A 10,511-nucleotide genomic window follows, 5' to 3' on the forward strand; every position below is an offset into this window, starting at 1 on the left:
ATATATATAAACTTCCTATCATCCTGTCTAGGTAAGAACATGCAAAAATGATCATTAAATTACAAGCTAGTGTAGAATAAAGTGTTGAGAGGGACCTATAGACCAAAGTGGTTAAGGAAAGTGGAACTTCAGCAGAACCTTGAAGAATGGGCAAGATTACAGACTTTCTGGAGTCATTGAGGCTAGATGAATCCCTGAAACTGTTGCCCTGAGATGATCTTTAAACTTTTAACCTTAAACCAAAAAATATGCCCTGAAGTCGTCTTCAAACCAAATGGTAGTTTAGGTTAATTAGTAAAGAATGCCTGCCTTGACCATTGTGCTGTTTTAAAGAACTATCTGTGTAGGATCAAACTGACAACAGCAATTCCAGAAGTTAGATAGGAAGCTTAGGGGGTAGAGAGTTTATGTTAATGGGGGAGGATTGACTCAGAAAAGGAGGGTGAGAATGGGTGCACAACTTGAAGAGTGGAATTAGTGCCACTGAACCGTATGCGTAGAAGTTGTTAGTGTATGTTTTTGCTGAGTATGTTTTCAACAACAAAAATAATGCAAACAAACAAAAAGAATGGGCAGGATTAGATCGAAGTAGTGATAGAATTGCTAGACCAGGCATGAGTAAAGACCCAGAGGTGGGAATACACAGGGCATCTTGAGAGGAATAAGTAGATGAGTTGTGTTTAGGAAATAAGCTGGAAAGTTAGGTTGGTTCAAGATTGTAAGTGTCCTTGAATGCCAAGTGAAGGAGTTTGAAATTAGAGGCAGTAGGGAGCTATTGAAAGTTTCTGGGCAAAAGAAGCAGTTAGATGAATGAAGCGATTAGAGGCATGAAGACCAGTTAGGAAGCTAACTGCAGTTGTTCAGTTGTAAAGTAGTGAGAGCCTTAACTAGGAGAATGTCAGCAGGCAAAGATGACCAATTACTAAGACTGTTACAGAGGAAGAATGTTTTAATAGGCCAGGATTTCTTGGGGCACAATAAAGAAAATTCCCTTTTGTTGTGTATTGTTTACATATACAGACCTCACTTTTAATACCTGACAATACTACACTTCACTTTGGGCTTTGAGAGGTGACCAGAATGAACAAGGCAGTGTGTGTGTGCATGCGCACACGCTTAATCTTTTGAAAATTGTACAGTTGCACCCCAATTTCAGTGATAAGTCCCTTGCCTTTTATCTCTTTAAGGCCACCTGAAACCTTGAAAGCTGTTATTCTATTATCTGCAGAATGGGAATGATCATCCGCTTAGTGTGGAACAAGTTTTAAAAACTCATGCTTGACAGACTTTTAGAATTATCCAACTAAGAGTTCATTTTTATTTGGTTTCTCTAGCGGTGTTTGACACTAATGGATAGAGGATTTGTTTTCAATTTGATAAATGATTATATATCTGGATTCAGCCCCAAAGATCCTAAGGTGAGTTACGAAAACCTAGTTGACATGGATTGGATGTGAGACACTAGAATGGGAGACCAAGTGTAGCATTTGTTCTCCCCTGGAAGATTTAGAACTGCTGTTTTTACTAGATAGCAGGGAATATTGGATAGTGTTTTGTGGGTCCCCGAAGCCACCCACATGTTTGATAACTCACTGGAAGTACTCACAATACAGTCATACTCATGGCTAAGATTCATTACATCAGCACAGTAGGGATGCCCAGCCAGATCAATAAAGGAAAAAGACATCAAGCCGAGTCTGTAGGAATCTGTGTGCAAGCTTTCTAAGCATCTTTCCCTTCTGTGAGGGATCACATAGAGCACACCTTCCCTGCAGCAGGAAAAATGCGAGCACGCACGCACGTGCAGTGTTTTTCCTCAAGGAAGCCCATTTGAGACTCAGAGTTTTTATTAGGGGCTGCCCATGTAGGCACCCCTTGCCCATCAAAAGTCGAGACTCTCAGGAGAGCAGGTGTTCACCATAAATCACATTGTACAAATAGTCTAAGCAGGCTGGCACAGAAAGCACACCTTATCACATAGGGACTGTTTCAAAATCCAGTTTCCCAAATGCCAGCCAAGGGCCAACCTTGCAAGCAGGCCTTTGTAAGGATAGCCATCTCGCGCCTGCTATGTTAACTCTGCTGCACCGATCACAGCTCAAGCTATGCTGAGGATATTAAACACTTCTGTTGTGAAAATTAATGCTCTCTTTTAAATTCTTAAAATAATAAATACCTATTAAGTATGAGTTAATGCATAATTTCTTTCTGTTTAGGTCCTGGCTGAATACAAGTTTGAATTTCTGCAAACCATTTGCAATCATGAACATTACATTCCTCTAAACTTGCCAATGGCATTTGCAAAACCTAAACTTCAGCGAGTTCAAGGTAGGTATTTACATGTTCCATCGTTTGGAATGGTTTTTTTTTTCTTTCACTTTGTAGCTAGCGCTAGTTTAGCAGAGTGTTTTCTAGTTAAATCTGTCAACTTGAAGGTCACCTCAGAATTTTTACTCTCTGAAGATAGGTTCATTAATGGTATTCTGCATTTCTGCCATTTCCTTCATAGCAGCAGTGGTAGTACTAGTAGTATGAAGCGCTCACAGGTCTCTTCCATAGATTGTTGCTTAAACTGAGATGTCAGGTACTAGTAAAATTGCTCTCTCTAGTAGTGCGTAGAATCTTATATGAGACTAAGTTAAAGAAAATAATACATTTCTGCTGAAAGGAGCAACAAAAGAGAAATATAAAGGCAGAGTAAAATAGTAACATGTATGTATTAAATTTATCAAATGCCTTCAATTATCTCCGTTGCTAGTTTTATTGAATGCTTTGTTGTGTAGCACTATTCTTATGTTACTATGTTTTTTATTTGTCTTTTCTTTTCATATATTAATTAGATTTTTTTTCATTTGCGGTGGACCGTTTGACTTCAGTAGGTAGGTTTAACTCGGTTCACTCTAAAGTAGTTTGCTTTCTTTAAAAACAATTGGTTTGATGAATGGCTAACCTGGATGGGGGTTTTGTTTGCTTTTCAAATCCTTCATAGCCAAAACGAGGCTTTAATGAATGTACTCAGAAAACCTAGGCAGCAGTGTGTTTGTTTACTTGTAAAATAAGCCTTGAGTGTTGGTAGCAGAATCAACTTTAAAACTTCCACCCTCAGAAAACAAGTTTCTGCTGCAAGCCAGCATGAGGGCGAGGGATTGGGGTCAGAGGGTATCTGCTCTTTAAGTGTGTCATCTCTCTCAGGCTTACCTGCCTTCTCTCTCACCCTGTTTAATGATTATTTGGCCACAGTTTGAAAGTGTGGATGATACCAGAAACCACCTGATTGGATTTATTGAAATCACTGAAATAAAAAAATTAACCATTTGCAAAATCTACCCACGTAAGGCCACTTGTGTTAGTCCTTGTGCATAAAAAGTGATTGGGACTCACAAAGAGCATGACCAGCGGTCAGAAGAAAACTTCCTGCCTTGGTCTCTAGAGAAGCATCTCCTGAGTAGTGGAATCACAGCCTGTGAAAATGGAGACAAGATACTTAAAAGCCCAAACACACCTATTCAACCAACCCCCCTTATTCGATGCCGAGCATGTATAGCTCACATATTTCCCCAGTGTTCACTGATAGCTAAGAGTAAGTCAGGGAAAAGAAGAGATGTGGGCAGATCACCAGAGTTTAGGATTATTAAATCTGAGTACTCAAGGAGTGTTTATTAAGCCCATACTGAATACATAGCATTATATTATGTGCTGAAGAGGCCAAAAAAGAAATAAAAAAAACATATCCTTCAGCTTTATGGCCTAACCAAATTAAATTATTAGGACAGAGAAAATAAAAATAGTAGAAATTCTATTACGGAAATTACTAAACTTGATCTCAATCCCGTCTGAGTAATAGATACTTATAAGGCAAGTCCCAACCAGGATATTAGCAGCTAGGATTTAAAATGGAATGAGAATCTAAAGGGGAGTGGAAGACATAGTTTGAAGTGGTGATTTTATGAAATAAAATATTTGTGTTTGCGTGGTGATGAAATGGAGTGAGATGAGGCTGGTTTTCCTGTTCTTGTATCCCATTAATATATATTCAGGCCAATGTGTAACTTTTGCTAAAATAGTCAATAGTAATGTTAGAATGATTCAGTTGTCTAGTTTCTCTTCCTTTTCCCACTTAAGTATAAACAGATAAGTAAATCGTTGTATAGAATTATTCAAATTCATAGTTGTAACTAAATCTCTTGAGCCATTACCAAATATAGAATTCTTTCATTCTAGGTTCTATGCTAAGACTTTTAAGAGTTAAAAAGAATCTAGGGACTGTCTTATTGACTGAAATGATCTTAAGGCTACCACCTAACCCTAGTCTAACCCTAATTATGAGAGCGTACCTATCTTGGAGAAATTTGCATGCTCATTCTCTATGACACAAGAGTTGTTCAGATTCATTAATAATAAAATTATAAGCCTTGCTAGCATGTTCATGTATTATTATTAAAGAATAAATAGAGCATTTTAATTTTTAAGTAATTTTGAAATATTTTTTACAAATGGGTTTTAAATTTCATTATACTGCAGATTCAAATCTTGAATACAGTTTATCAGATGAGTATTGCAAGCATCACTTCTTGGTTGGTCTGCTTCTGAGGGAAACCTCCATTGCTCTTCAAGACAATTATGAGATCAGATACACAGCTATCTCTGTCATAAAGAATCTTTTGATAAAACATGCATTTGACACTAGATACCAGCACAAGGTAAGAATGTCCATGCAACCATCAGTATAGTATTAAATTTGTACTAACATTTCTCCTTAAAGGTGAACTTTTAAGTATGGAATATAACATGAGCACTGGTAAAACCTTATTTTTACAACTAAAATTTGTTTCAGTTACTCATCATTAGGCTTTAAAAATACTGTTCAGTTAACTGTTGAAGGAAAACACTGGTTTTTAAAATCATTTTTTTTAAAGAACAACATGACTGCTTAGTGATTTATTACATAACTGTGATTTTTTAGAAAAAAATCATAGGGTTCCAACCATGTGTACTCTCTCAAACATACACCTTAATTTGGGGTGACTGAATATTATTACCCTATCATAGAAGTGTCCTCTTTTTAATCCGTCCCTAAGTAAATATAAAATTGTTGATTATTAAATGGTTAATATATGTTAAGTATGTCTTATATAAAATATATAATAGGAAGTTTCTCTTCTAACTGAAAAAAAGTTAATGCTGGTGGTGGTACTATCAATAGCTGTGGTGTGACTACAACCTTATGTCGATTACACATGGGTTGTGTGTGAAGGCCACAGCTGTAGTTGTTGTTTGCTGCACCTTTTACATACATTTAGATCCTATTGATATTAAGTTTTACAGACTTGAAAAAAGTCAACTTCAAACTATGAATTTGGAATAACCTAACTTAACCTGGCATCAAATGGATCAAGGTCAAAACATATTGTTTCAAAATTAACTGTTTGTGCTTTCATGTTTATATTTAAATATAAATAAAATCATGATGTCCTTTATCACTGTTATCACTTTGGAAAGCTGACTTGGAGGTTGATTTTATTCTCTGTATACTGTATTCCTGTATGTCTTTTATAAATAGAAAATGTTTTCTGGCTACATGCAATCATATTTCTTTAATTACAAAGATTTTTTTACTTACAAATCTTACTAGCTTTCTTCGTATGATTCTATTCTAAAGTAGATTTAAACTCCTTAGCTTTAAGATGTAATTTTTTTTGCTTATTGCGCTTAATATTATTTTTGTCACATTATAACTTATAATAATATATTCCACTTAGAAAAGTTTGCCCTATTATGTGTCATTTACTTTTCTGTGGATGCTGATAATAGACTTAACACAAGTTAACCAGTATAATACATCCACATTAATAGATATCTTAAAAGTCATACAGTCCAACCGAGCTTGGCCAGGCCTTTAAAAATGCCAGTTACTCCTGGGTTCTGGTTAAATTAACTGCTGCTTATGCCTGGTAGGAGGGAGAGGGTTTTATGCAATGTGGAAGAAAATGTCTTCAGCTGTTATTTCAAAGGATTCACAGGAAAAGTACAAAGTGAACTTTCCCTCCCTGAAGCAGGATGGTATATTTTTCTTAATTTTCCCCCTTCAGAGGGAAGTGAAGGAAAAATGGGATTTCACCAGTGTCTTACTTAAAGGTGGAATGTTAAATATTTTATATCACAAATTTGGACATTATTTACTTTTTAAGTTCTGAGAGCATGTTTAAGGTTTTAGATGATGGGAAAGACTGAAATGCCAAGCTTCATTATTACCCTTTCGGTGACTTCTAAAGCCCTTTCCCCTTTGTTCAGGCGGAAAATAAGTATAGGGGTTTTTTCCAAAAGAACTTTGTTTGCTTCATAAACCTGGTTAACCAAAGTTTCAATTCTAGTATGTTGGATGAGGAAGTAAAATGTCTTCTTTCTTTCTTTGGTGCAAAGAGTTCACAAGTGGCCTGTGTAAGAGGTCATTTGCCAAATACATTTGTGTAAAACGTGTTCCCAATTAATGAAAATGCCCTAATTTCCATCCGGCCCCCAAAGTGACCCCAAATAAGTATACAATCAAGTAAAAAAGAGAAGAAAAAGCGTGGAAAGACTGCTTTGAGACTAGACTCCTAGTCACCCCCCTTCCACCCAGATTGCCACTCCAAAACCTCTCCTCTAAGGGAAGAACACTAACCAGACAATAGATAAGTGGTAACTTCGGTGAAGGGTAAGACAGTACACAGTACTGGGGAACCCAGCACAACTTGTACAAGGCAAAGTCATGGAAGCTCCATAGACACATCCAGACTCCTTGAGGGACCGAATTACTGGCTGAGGGCTGTGGGGACCATGGTCTCGGGGAGCATCTAGCTTAATTGGCATAACACAGTTTATGAAGAAAATGTTCTATGTTCTACCTTGGTGAGTACCGCCTGGGGTCTTAGAAGCCTGTGAGCAGCCATCTAAGATACTCCAATCATCTCAGCCTGTCTGGAGCAAGGGAGAATGGAGAAAACTAAAGACACAAGGGAGAGATTAGTCCAAAGGACTAACAGACCACAACTATCACAGCCTCCACCAGACTGAGTCCAGCACAACTAGATGGTGCCTGGCTACCACCACTGACTGCTCTGATAGGGATCACAACAGAGGGTCCTATATGGAGCTGGACAAAAATGTAGAGCAAAATTTTAACTCACAAAAATAGACCAGACTTACTGGCCTGATAGAAACTGGAGAAGCCCAGAGAGTATGGCCCCCGGACACCCTTTTAGCTCAGTAATGAAGTCACTCCCGAGGTTCACCCTTCAGCCAAAGATTAGCCAGCCCCATAAAACAAAATGAGACTAATGGGGCACAACAGCCCAGGGATAAGGACTAGAAGGCAGGAGGGGACAGGAAAGCTGGTAATAGGGAACCCAAGGTCAAGAGGGGAGAGTGTTGACGTGTCGTGGTGTTGGCAACCAGTGTCACAAAATAATATGGTATTAATTATTTAATGAGAAAATTGTTTGTTTGGTAAACCTTCATCTAAAGTACAATAAAAAAAATAAAAATAGAACAAACGAAATCAATCTCTCATTCTTTACGTCATCCCCCAATTAATCTCTCCCGAAACAGCTACTGTTACCAGTTTTTTTCGTATACTTCTGTTTTATGCACGTACAACCCTATTTGTAATAAATATGTAGTAGAAACCATTATGTCGTTTTTCACTTCATAACGTATCTTGAAGATTAGATCTACCACGGTTTTTAAAATAGCTACGTAGAATACCATCATATGTATATACCTTACTTTATTTATATAACCAGTCTTCTATTCATAAACATTAGGTTGTTTTCTGTATTTTGTGCAGGCAAAACTTTTGACTCTGTTTTGCAATAACTATGTGCTTTCCTGTGTTCCTATTCATCTGAGAGAGTTGTAGTACATCTCCTTCATTAGAGATCACTTACTATCAGAACTAAAATGGACTCCCATCTAGAAGCCATAATATTAATAATAGCAGCTAAAATTTGTTGAGGATGCTGAGTTAAATACCTTACCTGCATTAATATGATTATTTCTTATCTCCATTTTACCAAAGAGAAAACTGTGGTTAAGTGATTTGCTCAGAATCAAGTAGCTAGGAATGGAAAAACTGGGATTCATACCTGGCTAATTCTAAAACCTATGCTCTTGACTACCTGTCTTACAACCTGTTAACCAAACTCATTGCCATCGAGTCGATTCCGACTTATAGCAACCCTATAGGACAGAGTAAAGCTGCCCCATAGAGTTTCCAAGGAGCCCCTGGTGGATTCAAACTGCTGACCCTTTGTTTAGCAGCCATAACACTTAACCACTACGCCTCTAAGGTTTCCCACTGGTCTTATACTGCCTCTCAGATCTTAAGTGGGACACTGAAAATTTAGAGAACTGCCAAAAAAGGGTGATCAAGCTAATGAAAAATCTTGACACCAATGTCATGTGAGGAATGAAGGTAAGTAATGGGGGCTACTTAGCCGTGTGAAGTGTGAATCAAGATGATTCATGATAACCATCTCCAAATATTTTAAGGGTTGCCGTGTAAAAGTGTGAGCAGACTTATTTCTGGCTCCAAAGGGCATAGCTGTACTTAGCAGGTACACTTTACAAGGGCCTTTAGAAAAGAACTCTCCAAAAGGGTGGCAGAGTTTAAGGAGAAGCTAAAAACACCAACCATTTATCAAGGTTGCATGTAAGGTCCATTCCTGCCTTGCAAATAGTGGTCCTCAAACCTATGGGTACATCAGCATCATCTAGGGGAGATTACCAGGCCCCAGCCTAGACCTATTGAATCAGAATTGTCTGGTGATAAAGACTTTTATTGATGGGGTCATATGTTAGAATTAAGTCACTTAAGAAGGGTTCCTGAAATTCACAAAAGAAGAAATACAAATGGCCAAATAACATGAAAATTGTTCAACCTCAACAATAATAAATGCAAATTAAAATGAGACACTATTAATTTTCTATATTCTATAGATTGATCATTGTGCCCTAGAGGCCTTATCTAACTCTCCAGGCAAACCTCCTAAAGTCCTAAAATATGGAGGGCATCTCCTGTGCCATCATGACCACTGTTTTCTCTGATTTGAGTGTGTGTACTTATGTACTTAGACGGATGTCTATAGCTGAGGAACCCAAAAACAAACCCATTGCCGTTGAGTCGATTCCTACTTATTGCGAGCCAATAGGACAGAGCAGAACTGCCCCACAGGGTTTCCAGGGAGCATCTGGTGGATTCAAACTGCCAACCTTTCGGTTAGTAGCCGAGCTCTTAACCACTGTGCCACCAGGGCTCCATAGCTAAGGAAAACAACAAATAAATTTGTATAAGGGGTACCACATTGAGACCACCAGAGGCCAGTTTTATTTACACATTTACAAATATATCAGTCTCCCAAGTCTTATAATTAGGGTGCCAAAATCACATTATTTTAACTGCAGCTTTAATCCAAGCAAAAAATGTTTCTTGAATACATTTATTCACTGTCTTGTCACTTTCATTTATTCATTCATTCAGCTAATGTATGTTGGCCATCTGCTGTGTGCCAGGCACTGAGGATACAACAGTGAACAAGACAGGCACATTCCTTGCTCTCATGAAGCTTAACCTTCACTGGAATTAAAGAACAGGACCAATATTATTTGCCTTATAGGTCAACTTCTATTTAAAAATAAACACGTTTTATTTATGTAGTTAAGTTTGAGGGATATGATTTGACTCTGTATCATATATAAATCCAAATTCCAACAAAGTTTTATGGTAATTAATTTTGAGGCTCTAAGCATAAATAGACTCATGCTTCACTAATTTGATATGGATGTTATCCAGCTTTTAATTTATAAACTGATGTGTGGAGCCAACCTTGTTTGTTGTAACATATACAAATCATATAGCTATTATAACTTTTGATAATTATTTTTCAGAACCAACAAGCCAAAATAGCACAATTGTACCTCCCGTTTGTTGGACTGCTTTTGGAAAATATACAGCGATTAGCAGGTCAAGATACTTTGTATTCTTGTGCAGCCATGCCTAGTTCTGTAAGTAATGACGTGTTTCTGTTGGAATGTTGCTAGTTTATCCTGTGTTATTGAATGTATTTGGAATTGTGGTCATGTGCTATATGGTCTCAACCTTAATAGTTGAGGGTTTTACTCCATTTTTATATTTGCACTGTTTTCCCTAAGCAGTGCTTCTCAAACTTGAATGCGCATGTGAATCACCTGAATCTAATTCACCAGCTGTGAAGTAGAATTGCAATTTGTTCAAATGCAGATTGTAGTTCGGTAGGTCTGGGCAGTGGGGGTGCGGGACTTGAGAGTCTGCATTTATAACAAACTTTTGGTTGCTTCTGGTCCTAGGACCACACTTTCAGTAGCAAGGTCCTAGAGAACATCAAGAATCCCTTGTACCCAGGAGTCCAGTGACAAGGCCCAGAAGGCAGAAGGGGAGTAGGAAGCTGATGATAGGGAACACAAAATAGAGTAAGGATATTGTTGATGTGTTGTGA

At 37.7% G+C, this 10,511-nt stretch overlaps 1 protein-coding gene across 11 annotated transcripts in view; it reads left to right on the top strand.

Moving 5' to 3' along the window:
• The window catches only part of DOCK11 (dedicator of cytokinesis 11), a 193,211-nt gene that overhangs the window by 121,299 nt on the left and 61,401 nt on the right, over positions 1 to 10,511 (top strand). For 9 of the 11 annotated variants that reach the window (XR_002824626.1, XR_002824627.1, XM_023734487.1 and 6 more), the window contains 5 exons: positions 1,335 to 1,418; positions 2,217 to 2,328; positions 2,841 to 2,879; positions 4,522 to 4,700; positions 9,925 to 10,041. Coding sequence is in view for 9 of the 11 variants with exons in the window: in XM_023734487.1 (XP_023590255.1) it covers positions 1,335 to 1,418; positions 2,217 to 2,328; positions 2,841 to 2,879; positions 4,522 to 4,700; positions 9,925 to 10,041 (531 nt within the window). In the remaining 2 variants the exon portion in view is untranslated. The remainder of the gene's footprint in view (positions 1 to 1,334; positions 1,419 to 2,216; positions 2,329 to 2,840; positions 2,880 to 4,521; positions 4,701 to 9,924; positions 10,042 to 10,511) is intronic. The other 2 variants (XM_023734483.1, XM_004379806.2) reach the window with 1 other exon arrangement.

This window comes from Trichechus manatus, unplaced genomic scaffold (genome assembly GCF_000243295.1).
Source record: "Trichechus manatus latirostris isolate Lorelei unplaced genomic scaffold, TriManLat1.0 scaffold00068, whole genome shotgun sequence".
In the NCBI taxonomy this organism is placed as follows: Eukaryota; Metazoa; Chordata; class Mammalia; order Sirenia; family Trichechidae; genus Trichechus; species Trichechus manatus.